Below are 15239 nucleotides of genomic sequence, written 5' to 3'. Positions count from 1 at the left end.
TCAAAACCGATAAATTAAATAAGGGTGCCTCTTGAAGAAACCCATATAGGAATCTTAGATTTCTAAATTAGAAGAAGCAACATAAAAAAGTCGAGGCGAGATCTTATTATTCTACACTCGTTGACCAACTTCCCACAGGCCATAGGAAAAAATGAGTCAACTTATGAGCCATCTTATTGAGCTTTGCCCAGTTAATATGCAATATTAACAAAATATGTTAATATGGTGGCATTTTCGCAATTATGAGCACTTCTTGAAATATTTTAGTGTTATTTCTGAATATTGCTGATGGGGCACTTAACTGGACGTGTTTTAACGTTTTTGTAACTCTGTTCTTGTTCTGGAGCTTCATACAACCATGTTCCTTCTCATCCCTTCTCTCTCCTCTTGCTGTACTCTCCAAATTCGACAAAGTCATAATCAAATTACCTACGAGACCAAAATTCTAGTCCAACAACCAACAGATTACACCTAAAAATTCCAACTAAAAAAAACAACAAAATTACAAAACTAAAACTCAGATCTAAAATGGCTTCCACTAGACCACCACCATCACAACCCCATCACTTTTCCCTTTGATCTACGCGAAATCCTTGCCACCACCACCATCTCCGTCTTTGTTTTCGCATCTGCGTTCCTCAACAACCGTTTTGGTCTTCATCTAAGCCACCACCACCATCTTCGAGGTCACAATGCTGCTTCGCGGCGACACCAAAAGACACCCTAGTAGCAGATAGTGTCAATTAGGGCCATATCGATCCCTTTGGGGAAGCATCTCCTTCGCAACAACAATTTTAACCACCACCTGTGGTGGTTGGTGTGGTGTGCAGTTTGCTAGTGTAGAGGAATTATCAATGGGGTCATACACATAGTCTGACAAGAACGGAGTATATTGACGTTTGTTGACGAACGTTTAACTAGTAACTAAAGACACCGATTAAATGACGAGTCTACTCTTACTAAAGTGTGTCAATTGATCACCGCACCCCCATATAAACATAAGATGTTAATATGAACGTGTATTTTCTCCCATCTTATTCCCACTACGCTTAACAAAATACCGAATGCCTAAAGCTAAAATAGGAGGTTTTTGGTCAATTTGTTTAAGATATGCTCCAATTCCTTCTTCCTCTTTTAAAGTCTAAAACCCTCTCAAAACCCCAATCATAATTTCTTACACCATAATGCATGAAGAAGTTCTTCTTCAACACTCCCAACATTCACTCTATCTCCTCCATTAAACAACTCATAGCTCAAAACCTTCATCCTCAAGCCCTCAAACACTCTCTTTCTCTCTCCTCCCCTTTATTCACTGACCAAATCTATACCCTTTTCGTCAAATCCGGCCATGTCCTCGACACCTTCCTTGCCACCTCTCTCATCACCCATTTCTCAAAATCCGGCGACTTTTCTCGCTCCAATGGCTTCCTTCTCGACGCACATGGCGTCGATACCGTCGCTTTCAACGCTCTGCTTTCTGGGTATGCGCAATTTCATCAATCTTTGTCCTCTTTTGCTTTGTATAGAAAATTGACATGTTATGGGCTTAGGCCAGATAAGTATACTTTGAGTTCATTGATCAAATCATGTGATAATTTAGAGAAAATTAGGGTTTCCCATGTAATTTGTATTAAATTTGGGTTTAATTTAAGTGGGTTTGTGGTTAGTGGACTAATTCATAAGTATGGGAAATGTGGGTTTGTTGAATCAGCTGAAAAGTGTTTTGAGGAGTGTTTGGATTTAGATTCTGTTGTTTGGACTGCCATGATTAATGGGTATGTTTGGAATGGTGAATTTGAGAAGGGTAGAGAGATTTTTAGGGCGATGCAAGGGTTAGGGTTGGAATTGAATGAGTTTAATTTAACTGCTGTTGTTGGGGCATTAAGGGAGGTTAGGGATGGTGAGCAGATTCATGGGTTTGCTCTTAAAATTGGATTGGTTTTTGGTGGTTCGCTTCACTTGAGTAATGTGGTGATGAATATGTATTCGAGGTGTGGGCGGAGACTTGATGCTCATAAGGTGTTCGACGAAATTCCTAATCCGGATGTTGTGTCGTGGACTGCTAGGATTGGGGCTTCTTTTGATGGGGGTGAAGCTCTGGAGGCTTTTAAATTTATGAGGTTGAATAATGTGGATGTGAATGAGCTTACTTTTGTTAATGTATTATCAGCAATTGAGGACCCTAGGCTTTTGATTGCTGGAAGGCAAGTTCACTCACTTTGCCACAAGGCTGGGTATTTGACAATTTTATCTGTTGGTAATGCGCTTATTTCCATGTATGGGAAGTGTAGAGAGATGGATGGTGCTAGGCTTGTTTTTGATGAATTGGCTTTCCGTGATACAATATCTTGGAATTCTTTGATTGGGGGGTATTCTGAGAATGGATCACTCAGTCTAGTGCTATGTGTATTCCATCAAATGCGTGATCTTGGTGTTCTACCTGATCAGTACACCCTTGCTAGTATTCTTGGAGCAGTTACAAGCCCTCATTTTGCTGATCTTGTGTTGCAAATCCATGCCCACATCATAAAATCTGGATTTTTGTCTGATGATTCAATGGTTTCTTGCTTGATATCTTCATATGGTAAATGCTCTTGCCTGGACCATGCAAAGAGGGTATTATCTGCAACACAAGAGGTTAATATTGGGCATCTCCAAGTATTGGCTGCTGCTGCGGTCACTGCAGGTTGCCCTGCTGATGCCATGGAATGCTTCAGAACTGCAATGAGCTTGTGGTCTGATATGGATGGTACTACTATAAGTATAATATTTAAAGCTTGTAGTTCTTTGACAAATCTTGGACAAGGAAAGGCTATTCATTGCCTGGCTTTGAAAGCTGGGCTTGGAAGTGATAGGTTTGTTGAGACTGCTGTTATTGATTTTTACTGCAAGTGTGGCAGCATTGCTGATGCACAAAACATATTTGTGGATATATCTAGTCATAACCTGGCTGCATGGAATGCTATGATTACGGGATTTGCTCAGCATGGTTGTTACGATGAAGTCCTTTCCCTGTTTAAAAGGATGACTGAATTAGGTATCAAGCCCGATGAGATAACATATCTTGGCATTCTTCAATCATGCTGTCATGCTGGGCTTGTGAATGAAGCTAACATTCATCTAGATTCCATGTTTGAGCTTCATGTATTGGTCCCGTGTCTAGAACACTATGCTACTATGATTGACTTACTAGGCCGAGTTGGCCTTGTAAAAGAAGCAAAGCTAGTCATTGACAAAATGCCCGTAAGCCCTGATGCTCAAGTGTGGCAGAGTCTGCTGTCAGCATGCCATAATTCTGGTAATCTGGATGTTGGAAAAGTTGCAGCGAAGGAACTTCTTAAGTTGCAGCCTGAAAATGATTCTGCATACATTCTTCTGTCAAATCTTTATGCCAGAGCACATGATTGGGATGCTGTGAGAAGACTCAGAAGGGAAATGAAAGACAAGTTCATATACAAGGAACCTGGTTATAGTTGGATCGAAGCTGGAGGATCTGTGTACCACTTTCTGGCTGAGGATACTTCTCATCTGGAGAATGAAAAGATCTACTTTTATTTACAAAGTATTGCCCAGCAAATGCTTCCTCTATCAGAGGTGACTGAAGATTTCTTTGTCTGTGAGGATGGTTGGTGACCTGTCAAGGATTTGAGGGTATACTGTCGTTCTGTATATAATTTATACTTGTGACATCTGCGAAAAGCCCTTAAGGTGCAGATTAGTTGACCTCAAATCTACAATCATTGTTTTGAAACATTGATCTTGATATTGCTAATGGGAAAAAAATTCTATCAATTTAGTTATACTCCGAATCAGGCTAGTTTGGCATGAACAATTCCTGCATTATTTGGTGCTTGATGGCTCCCACTCAAGGCTCTCCCATCCCCTCCGCCTTCCCCCATTTCTCTTCTTTGCTTCAATGATTCTTGAATTTCTGACCTAGTCACGGATATCACCTAAAATTATATTGTGCTGATTGAAAGTCAATGAAACAGGGATATTTGCTGGACTCTAATACATATATATCATTGATATATCTTGTACTTTGATCATTCTTTGGTTTTCATGTGAGGTTTTGGAAACAACCATTCTGGCAGTCGAACTTGTTACAGAAGTGATGCTTACAAGTGAACCTCTTTAAACTCTGCCAGTAGTATACATATTGATTATTGTTTGTTAATATTTGGTCTATGTGTACTCTGCTCATACAAGTAAGGCTTACTCTTGGGCAGCCATAGTATTTTGTATTGATAGCTTGGGTTTTGTTATTTGCTAATCCAGTGAGGATTAACCGAATTACCTGTTGATTGAAACCATAACCACTGTGGTAGTGTAATACATACAAGTACTTCTTTTCCTCTCTTTTAGCCAGTGTCCTAGTGATTGAGGCATTGGGGTTTTATCACTTGTCAATACTATGCCATTCTGTTAATCCAGTGCCTCCAACAAGGTTCATTCTTATTTAATGCTAATCTGTCCTTTCTTTTCTCAATGCATTCAGTTGCTTGATTTGGTTGCTCAGTTAGCCTGTAAACTACTTTCAATTTATGGAACAGATTAAAAAGGTACTGTCGGGGGAAGAGCACAGCCGCACAGGAGTTTATCTTTGTTCAGTACATAAATGCAGAGTAACAATCAATGAATGTTCTGGGCAGCATGTATCAAGATTTCATTTTAGAAAGTACGGAGTAGTGAGTACATGGTCTACGTACATAAATTACTAGATATACCTAATTACTTCTACAGGACTGATAATGTTGTCAATGGGAAGCTCAAGCAGCTTTGAGGACCACATTTTATATATTTTTTTATTTTTGTTTTATTATTTTTAATATTATTTTTTGTAAGTTTCAGACATGGACGAGTTAACCTTACAAGAAGCCAAGATCTTGATGGTAAAATTATTCTTTTCTACATCTTAGCTGTCATTCAGATTAATCATATATGAGGTCCTCCCAAAAGGATAAGATTGTCATCTTGCCCTAAAGATATGTTTCTACTTTCTAGCTCATTTCTGGCCATATTTACTATGCTCCATTTCATGTAAATACTAGTAACAAGGATACGAGAAATGGTGGAGTCATTTTTTGGCTGGGACAATTTTCTTTTGATACTTTATATTCTCAGTTAATATTTATGTACTAGAAGCTACTAGGTTTTGATCGAATACTGATGTTGATTGGATGAAATGTTTAATGTTGATACTTAATACATGATTAGGACTTTCATCTAAACATACGTGGCCTCTGAAAGTATTCTTTTCAGTGTAATCAACCCATGGTTTTCGATCTATGACACCAAATATAGAGAAATGTATTGGCTCAGAGCCTTAGAGTAAGAATAAGCTTCTTGAATATTCTCTGTGTTTTACTTTTCCATGAAGGGATGTTGTTCATAAGCCAATCAAAAAGATAATTAAATTAAGGCATTGTGGCATTTAAAATTTACCATTGTTATAGGAATACTTTGATTACTTAATTCACTATGCCCCTTGAGGACATGGAAATTTATCAGCCATCATATTAGTCGTATTTGTATTCTTTTGCTCAAACATTGCTCATTATCTCAACTGGAAGCAAATGATCATCATGGTGGATGTTTTGATGCATTTGCCCTGCTCTTGAAAAAAAAAAAAAAAAAAAAAAACAAAAACAAATGCAATTTGCATTGAGCTCTAAAAATTCTTATTTGCACTGAGCTCAGTACAATTGTTTCATTAATTTTGTTGTCAACTTTGGTTTGGTCTACTAATATGTATATTAGATGATTCAAAAACAAAAGTGGTGCACAAAGAAAAAAACAAAGCAGCACAAGAAATTACATTGATAAATTAAGTAATGAACCTGCTATTTGAAGAAAGATTTCTGTTACATGGTCAAGGATGACATATATGTATAACTAATGATACCATTTAATTTCCTTTTTCTCTTTTACTGTAAGTTGTGATAATGGTTTTTATTGGAGTGTGAGGATACTTTGGAAAGAGCTTGTAGAATGGAGTGGAAAGCTTTTGCTGCTATAATTGCCTTTATATGGCCTCTCCTTTGCAGAGGCGTTCTTCCACGGAATCTTTCAGTAATGACTGCTAATGTTGAAGTGCCATTGATCTTGTTGCTCATTATAGAAAGTTTGAGGAAATTGATCTTAACTTTAAACCTTTTTGTGTTTTAGACCTCTGATGTGAAGATGGTGCTACTTTAGCTTCTGCCTTGGTCCTTGGGGGCTTATATATATAAATCTTAATGGCTGGATAAGTTTGGGATTTTGCTGATTAAGTATGGGAGCAGAAGCAATATGTAAAAACACTGAAATTTCATGTTGGTGTTAGTTAGGGAGCATGTCAGCTAAGATATCTGGATTTGCAACAAAAATTATTGCCACCTGACTGATGAATATTGTTGAGATGATTTTCTTAGACATTTGCAAATGAGGTACATTCATGTACAATGATTATGGAAGCTTCTTGTGAGTCTACTATTTTTTGTTTGTTTCATATTTTCACATTCATTATCTATCTTATACTCTTATTACATTATATTAATACTATATCACTCTAGTATGCTTCTTTAAATTAAATAATCTTCTGTATGTCTAATAAAGTGCTAGGGGACATATTACAAAGGAGACCATTGGTATTAAGGTATTATAAGCCAAACTTAGGAGATGCATACTATTTTTGCTTAATGTTTGTTTGTGTCTACCTTTGGAGCACTACAGATCTAGTGTTTTCTGTATTTATACACACTCTGTTTTTTCAACTAATGGGAGCATGTTATACTGAATTTACTTCTGTTACTCGTAGTAACTTTGGGGAATGATGTTTGTTTGTTCTATGTGATAAATTGCTTATATTCAGATCACATGTTTTACTCCCTAGACAAACCTGTAATGTGGGATTTGAGCAAATAAGCTGTTGAGTTTAAGCCCTTGTTACTTTCATGAGAAACTTTCCTGTATTTAATTTATAAGTTTCTTTATTTTACTATCTTTGCATCTCTAACAAACATTCTCTCTAAATAATTGGGTGATGTGACTTGATCTACTTTTTAGAATTTGATTCAGAGACGTGGAGATCTGAAGTGAGCTGGAAACCTTTGCAGGTGCAGAATGTGCTATTTTTCTGATCATATCCCTAGGGATTTTCATCTTGAATCTCGGTAATGGATGCATAATCATACACAAAATTACGAGAAAACAGAGACATCTGGTTTTAGAGTAGTATGACACTGTCGTTGATAAGTTAAAATTGCATTTGATATCAGCTAGGCTTCACTTTTCTAAGGGATTGCATTAGTCCAATAATTCAGCTAATTAATCATGCGAATGTTATATACGCAGTCTTGAGTGCACTAATGCAGTACTGTTACTGTCTCATATGCACTTCCAAGTTCACAAACTAAATTTTAACTGTTGTTGTTTTAACTGTCACTTGAAAAGGCTGATAATGGATTGAACAGTGATATATATTAGACCTCTTTTATTATGTCATGATAACCGATGATAATCTGTTAATTATTTAAATAAAAAACAAGTAGTCTGATCTTTTTGTGGCTCCTCACAACTCCACTCCTAAGTTGGGTGTGGTATCTGGTTGCATGTAATTAGCACATATGACATATAATTCCACAAGGTCTCGATGAAGTTGCCTTAGGCAGATTGCAGACTTTCCCTTGAGATGGGCCTGTTTTACTTTTTTTGCTCATATTTTTTTGCTAAAATTAATTAAGTGTCAAAAGAGGGTCTCATGCTATAGAAAAGAAAAATTATTTGTGTCACAAATTAACAAATTCACGAATGTCATATTTCTTAAGTTAACTGCAGATACATACTTACATGGCTTAGAAATACAAACATGAATAATTAATAAGTGCTACTATTTCAATCTTTCCTATACTCTTGCTCATGTTTGCTGATTTGCTCCAGTTCAGGAGGCTTTGGACAACACATGTAGAATGGATTGGAAAGCTTTAGCTGCTATAACTGCCTTGATTTGCCCTCTCCTTGGTAAAGGCCGTCTTCCATCGAAATTTTCAGCAACAGCAGAGACAGATGATGTATCACTTATGCTCATGATTGAAATTATTAGGTAATTTAACTTTCTGTGTTCTATTTTTTTTGACTTCTTGACTAATATTTGAGAAGATGTTCCTGCCTTACTATTGGCTTCATGAGCTTATATATAGCATTTATATAACTAATAGCGGATTGTAAGTTAGGAATTTCGCTTGTTAAGATGGAAGCATAGAAATTTCAAAAATCTGTTGGTTAGGGAGCATGCCAGCTATAGTATTCTGTCTGCAACAAAATTATGTTGAATTATAAGACATCTGAATCTTGTGGATGATTATTGACACTGAATGTAAACGAACTTTTTTTGGATATTTTGGACGTACATGCACAGTCATGTACCTAATTTTTTGTGATGTGTCAAAGAAACTTCTGATGGATGCTGCCTTTTGTTTTTAGTATCCCTTCTTGGTTCATGGAAGCACCACATTTCAAGGTTAGATCTTTGTTTATCTTGACCGATATTAATTAATGCTAATACTTCATCCTAGGCTCCCATCAAAGTAATGCTGCTTATTATTAAATATTCTACTAAGCATCTTAGTAGAACGCTACTTCTAGGAATTTGTTAGCTGGGAACATGTGGGGAGGGTTGATACTTGATACTCAACAGACAGTGTGTTGACTAATTTCAATCTGTCCATGCATGAAGACAAATTAGTAAAATTGCTTGATTTGTTTTAATTTGACAATCCGACATAATATAAAATTAATTAACACTAATATATTTATACCTTATGTTTTAATGTGATGTAATATATCGTCTAAGGTACTCCATATTGTGTATGTGCTATACTGAATACTGTTTGATTGGAATTTAACTTTTATAAATCCACCGATCCAAGCATTGTATGTGGTTCATAAAAATGTGAAGGTCTTATGTTACCATAGTTCTTGATTAGTGGCTTATGGCCTGTGTAATACTGGAATACCCCTTCCATTCCTTTTTTTTTTTTTTGAAAACATACCCCTTCCATTCCTAAACAACAGGCAAAATTAAAATCTTGAGCTGAGAATGGGCCACTTTTAATAAAATATTAACATGTGCTTTTCCGGGATACCACCAACTCTTGCGTTGTCATTAATTTTAGTTTTGTTATTATTTTGGGCTGAGGGTACAATGAAATTAGCTTTTAACTCTGTAAGAAGCTTGTGGTGAAGCAGTGGTAGTAGCACTGCTTCCCACAGGGCCAACAGTGAATTCGAATTATGTGATTCTCCTCCTTCCCGGCCTGAGATAGGAGGGCAGGGATGGTTTACCTATTGATTAAGATAAAACCAAAATTAAAATTCTTATACGAATTTGTGAAACAGAAAATTTACATACCCTTATTTGTACTGGATTTGTATATGCTACTATCATCCTTTGAATTAAACAAAAAATTTGGTTTCAACTATGTATATGCTACTATCACTCGATTCACTCCATTGAACTAAACAGTAAATGTGGTTTCAACTATGAACATGCATTGCAGTCATTTAACCTGTACATTATCTTGTTTAGAATGCATTTTGGTTTGCAAGTGCAAGGTTATGAGTCATATTATACTTCATAAATAGCTTATTTCCTGTTTAGAAAATGTTTTTTTGTAGACTACCTAACTAACAAATGTATGTAAAATTGCATTATGCATTGATAAATGTTTGCTGTCAGTTATTCTTAATATATCGTGATTATTCCTGGACTAGCTTCTTATGCACATGAACATATGAACCCTTGCACTTACACTCAATATTTCGTAATTTGAAAACTTCTGTCTCACAATCGAAGCTTGTTTCTATTTTTATTCTCCTGACAGTTTTAGGTTTTGTACATAATATTACAAATCCAAAACTGAAACTTACTGAATGTCAACAACCTGCTAAGTGCTACATAATGGGTCAAACTTGAGCCATGGTATCGAGGAATTCGATGAATGATGCTCTGAATCAAAGATCATTGCATATTCTTTTTTAAATACTTGTACTTACTTATCAAGTAGTCTATGTAGAGACAAATGTGATCATGCTGATACATGATATGATGCAGGTCTGAAGTCCAATTTGCTAGGCTATAGCAAAGATTATTAAAAAGAGCAGATTGCATTTGATAATTACATGATTTAGTTACCATTACAATGAAAAAGAAAAAAGAAACTAAACTTTCTTTTTTTTTTTTTTTTTTTTTTTTTTGCAGAAAATGTTCATATACGTAACAGTGATGTCTTGCCTTTGATGAATGGTATGGATAGGCAAAACCACAATACTTGTGGGCAAAAATACAAACAAGATTCAGCTTCAGGGGATATGATATGGTGGTAAGATCTGTTTTCTATTTAATATTTTAAGACCTCATTCTTAAAATATATTCTCATGAACATGGATGATGATATAGTAAGATCAATCAGCAACAGCGGAAGCATTGTCTGTAAATGTTGTTCTTGGAACTTATTACTTGTGGCTAGGAAGCCTGCTAATAATGAATTTTATTGCTGTTGCTCTAGGATCATCTAATCTGGTCATCTGATGTGTTTGTCATATGATATGATCACTCCAAACATGAATTAAAATGACATTAGTTCTTAATTTTACTATGCTTCACAATAGCCTAATAGATTGTTTGCTCCAGGTGATAGTTGTATAAATTTTGTGTTCAAAATATCTGACACTTAATTTCTAATTCTGTAACATGTTTTTCTTTGCATGTACCATTGGAGTGATAGAACATCATACTTAAGGGCCAATTGTTTGGGGGTATTCAACAAAGGGAATGGGAATCAACTGCCCCGATTCCCTTTGTTGTTGTTTGTTAAGCACTTTCTTTCATTCACTTTACCCTCTCCATTATTCCAAATCCTTCCAACTTCATTCCCCACCCCCCTAGACTTTTCCATTCCCTTTTCTTAGCCAACCCTCCACCACCACACCCACACCTAGCCACCACCCTTTTACCTTACCTCCACCACCCAGTTGCACCTCCGCCCCTTCCCCGAGCCTCCACGACCTTAAAAAAACCTAAAAACCCATCTTCACTGTTAAACAGCCGAACGACCCTCCCCCACCATCGAAACCCTAGGCGCTAGGGTTTCGAGGGTGGGGGAGGGCCGGTCGAGGGGTTTCACGGGGAGTGAGGAGGTTATTCAGCGGCGCTAGGGTTTTTCTGGGCTAAGGAGGTTTTCGGGGGAGGGACGGCCTCCGCTGGGTCGACAAGGGACGGGGGCGAAGGGCGGCGAACGTTGGGGGAGGTGCGGTGAGTGGTTTTGTGGCTGAAAAAGGTGGAAAGCTAATGACTTAAGTGGTTTTGTGGTGGTGGTGTGGTGGTGGGACTAGTGGGATTGTTTCCCTTTGTTTTAAAACAAACCACATGACAAATTTTAGGTGTTCTCATTCCATTCTTCTCCTTTCCCTTTGTTCATTCCATTCCGATTCCCTCGTGCGAACTAAACGGCCCCTTAATTTGCTGTATTCTTGTTGTTTACTTGTTTGGTTTAAGTGTCACATTGTCCTAACTCCTAAGTTTCATAATCATTCGTGATTAAGTATTTATGTTGTCTCTGCTATTATCTATCCCACACTTAATTGAATTAGCTTTGTGTGTGTGTGTGTTCTTTTTTTTTTTTTTTTTGTTTTGGGGGGGGGGGGGGGGGGGTTATGGTTAGGACTCTACCCAAATCCTCAATCCAATGCTACGTTAGGAAGTGTAAAAATGTTAAGAGTAATTTGGAAATAGTACACCTGATAATTATTTTCAAATAAAACGTTTATTACATGCCTACATTACACTTGATTCAGTCCAAAAAAAGAGAAGGAAAAAAAAAAAAATAACTGCCAAATGCTCTGGTTTGCCATGTATTTCAGGATTAAACTACTCACAATGAGTATAACCTATGACCCTGAATACCTATTAGATCAATTCACCAAAGGGGAGATCGACCGAGGATCAATCCACATGGTTGTTTTGGTGGTATTAAGCAACAGCAGTGAAGTTGAAGTTTGAGCAATGAGTCCGAATTCCGCTGAGTGGGCCACTGAAGCCCAACACTGACTTGCCTAGGTCAAATTTCATTGGTATATCCTGCATTTGGTATAGCCCAATGTTGATATTAGCTCTATACTCAATCCCGCCATTCACAAATGCTAGGCATAACACTCCAGGTTTGGCCTCCACCATAGAGTTCAGGCCAAAAATGGACCAAACTGCATCCCGACCCTCTAGCTCGAGGTCGATGCTGGGAACACCAGGGCCCAACAGAGTTGAAGAGAAATGTTTCGACTCGTAGCACAGCCCAAATGGTGCTATAGGCTTCACCTGTGGCACCTTAGAGAGCTGCTTAGCAAAAAATGACGTAATGGCCTTGAAAGTGGATCCCTCTAGAATGGTGTAAGGTAATAGGGTGTTGAATGTAGTTCCACCACCAGAACCTGTATCGTTTACTGATAGTAAAGTAGTGTTGAGGCCAGGAACTGGCTTTTGGTTGATTTTTATTTTCTTGACATGTATGTAATACTCATCAAATGGGCTAAAAGTTAACGGTGTGTATTTGAGACTCTTTGATACGTCGATTCCTGGAAGGAAACTGTAAGGCCCATCTGACCCAAAGAATATGACCCCATCAGCAGAGGTTGTAGATGGTATGCACATGGTAAAAATGGGCTTAATCCCAAGTCTAGACGTAAGCACGTTTTGCAGCGCGATTGGAGCATGAGCCAGCCCGGCTACACCTTGTACACCTTTAGGTAAGCGCAGTTCAACCAGGGCTGATGGCGCACAGGTGAAGAGGTAGTCAGGTATACGGACCAATGGACCGGGGTTCTTCCCATTGGTTGAACTGAAAGCGATAACATCTTGAGCTAGCTCACCAATAGTACTTTGGTGGGACACTGGATTCTCCAGTAAGTACCCACATGTATTAGTATGACAAAATGGTCTAGCTCCTTGGCAATTAGTAAAACAATAGCTCGTATGAGCTGATTTACATTGGGCTGATTTACACTTAGGCTGACTAAAGGTCGTCGAGTTGTAGTTGGACTCACAGTTAGCCCATACATGGCGGGTGTTGAGGTCTACAACATAGCTGACTGGGATTAGGGGTGTTCTTCCATAGATGTTCGCTACTAAGAGTTTAGTAGCGGCATCTTGGCGTATCGGTAAAACTAGAGCTTTTGGCTTTGGGGATGAAGCAGAAGCTTGGCTAAAAAGGATGTTGGAAGTAAGAGAAGTTAATGTAAAAAAGAGGAGAGCTAAGTGAGCCATTTGTTTTGGGTTGTTTATGAGTATGATGAAAGATAAGTGTAGTGAATGCACTATATATATAATGAATTTTGGTACGCGTTAAATAATTTTATATTCCCATCATATTATTTAAGTACCTTAAAAACAATATTCAAAGATAAACTTATATAAGGTGTGAATTTCATGTCAATTTTATGAAGACTATTTTATCTTATTTGTAGTATTATTAAGGCAAGTTATGGGTGGTGAGTGGTTTGCTTTTGCAAGTGGAAAGTGCTACTGTATATGATTATTGTAAACGCGTAAGATCCAAAATGTTTTGACTTATTATATCATTTGTAACATTGTTTTCTGTTCTATTATACAGATATAGTAATATACTATGATCTGAATTCTGAAAGAGTGTCAAGTATTGTGATCTTGAGTAGCGTAATACACGTGCAGAGGAGGTGGATTATACGGCATTATCACTGTATTCAAAATTGGCAACGTGAATGAAAGAGCTGGAGCATTGCCTGAAGGCATCCCCGGACCGGCTTTTCACAGTGTTGTCGGAGAGCTCAGGTTATTAATATTTGGTCAATTTCGGGTTACTATGATAGTTGGTTTATGGGTCGGATAATATAGACATGCTTTTTTGAGTACTTTGAGGGGTGTACAATTTTAAGTATTGAGCTCTTTCGGATTAAACTTTTTTTTACATACATTTTACAAGTAGGTCAAGATTGATAAAAATGGTAGTGAATACATTTTGGTCAAATTATTTTGAAGTTTGTACAATTTTATGTACTGAGCTCTTTCGGATTAACTTTTTTCTTACACACATTTTAGGGCCTGTTCTGATTTACTGAGTTGAGCTGAACTGAACTGAACAGATTGGAGCTGAACTGAACTGAACAGATTGGAGCTGAACTGAACTAAATTGAACTGAATCGAATAGAGCTGAATTGAACTGAACTGAATTAAGCTGAACTGAAATGAACAGATTGAAGCTGAAATGAACTGAGCTGAAATGAATATTTTATGAGAGAAGGAAATTAGGAGCTGAATAGAACTGAACTGAACTGATTGGAGCTAAATTGAACTGAACTTAAATTAAGCCGAAGAGAACAGGCCCTTAGTGTGTACATTTTTTTATAGACTTTGAAGGAATGAAATATGCTATACCCTCAAACAAACTAACGGGTGGAGTAATAGACTAATACAAAGTAGTATTCAAGAAATGATTAAAATTTTATTTGTAGTGTCAATTAATCACTTTCTTTATCTTCTTCTAACTCTCGGTCTTCTTAACTTTAATATGTTAATTACCCTTATAATTTTGTTATAGGAACAACTCAACCCGAGGGTTGAAACAATTGAAGCTCAAAATTGATTTATATACTATATCATCAACAAATATATACACCCATTGTCCAATCACCGCTAGCCTCACTAGTATCGCTCAATCACCACCACAGTCATCATAACTACCATGGCCACCCCACCTCCGCGGCTCTGCCCCTAGCGAACTAACAACTTTACAATTCAAGCAAGATTATGAAATACAACAAGATACAAGCCAGCAATTTATGAGCTTAAGTAAATATGTACAACGTGAACACGTAGTACAGTATATACATCATCTTGTTAATCGAGCTAACAAATTTCATAATTTTAATTATTATTCGTGACAAATTACTCATAGCTTATATTTATTTCACACTATTTATGTATACACGACTAATGCGAGTACAACCTTTATTGGCTATATTTCCGAAATAAAGGAGGCCATATCCTAGGGGATAAGGGATGCCATTTTAGCTTGTAGGTCGTCACAAAAAAAGTGTCAATTCGAGTACTTTAATAAGATTTGATGAGGTCGAGTTAAGTCAGATCTATTTTAAAGTTGAATTATGCTAAATTATTGTGAGAGTGATGAATAGCTCAAGTGATTAGAGCTCTCCTCACAGTTCTAGGAGAT

The 15239-nt window shown here is 37.1% G+C and overlaps 1 protein-coding gene and 1 pseudogene across 1 annotated transcript; one reads left to right on the top strand and one right to left on the bottom strand.

The window, feature by feature from the left end:
* The first annotated feature begins 1147 nt into the window (after positions 1–1147).
* On the top strand, positions 1148–3717 carry LOC145599050 (putative pentatricopeptide repeat-containing protein At3g25970). The gene has a single exon (XM_081655462.1). It carries the CDS (start codon positions 1189–1191, stop codon positions 3631–3633), a length of 2445 nt encoding a protein of 814 aa, XP_081511588.1. The 5' UTR covers positions 1148–1188; the 3' UTR covers positions 3634–3717.
* An 8054-nt stretch (positions 3718–11771) lies between these two features.
* Positions 11772–13307, bottom strand: LOC145598975 (gamma conglutin 1 pseudogene; annotated as a pseudogene).
* Between the last annotated feature and the right edge of the window lie 1932 nt (positions 13308–15239).

The sequence above is a fragment of the Chenopodium album genome, chromosome 20 (genome assembly GCF_948465745.1).
Source record: "Chenopodium album chromosome 20, dcCheAlbu1.1, whole genome shotgun sequence".
NCBI lineage: Eukaryota > Viridiplantae > Streptophyta > Magnoliopsida > Caryophyllales > Amaranthaceae > Chenopodium > Chenopodium album.
This window is presented reverse-complemented; position numbering and strand designations above follow the sequence as displayed.

Coding starts and splice junctions, on each gene's coding strand:
- LOC145599050 (XM_081655462.1), top strand. CDS start 1,189: ATGAAGAAGTTCTTCTTCAACACTCCCAACATTCACTCTATCTCCTCC.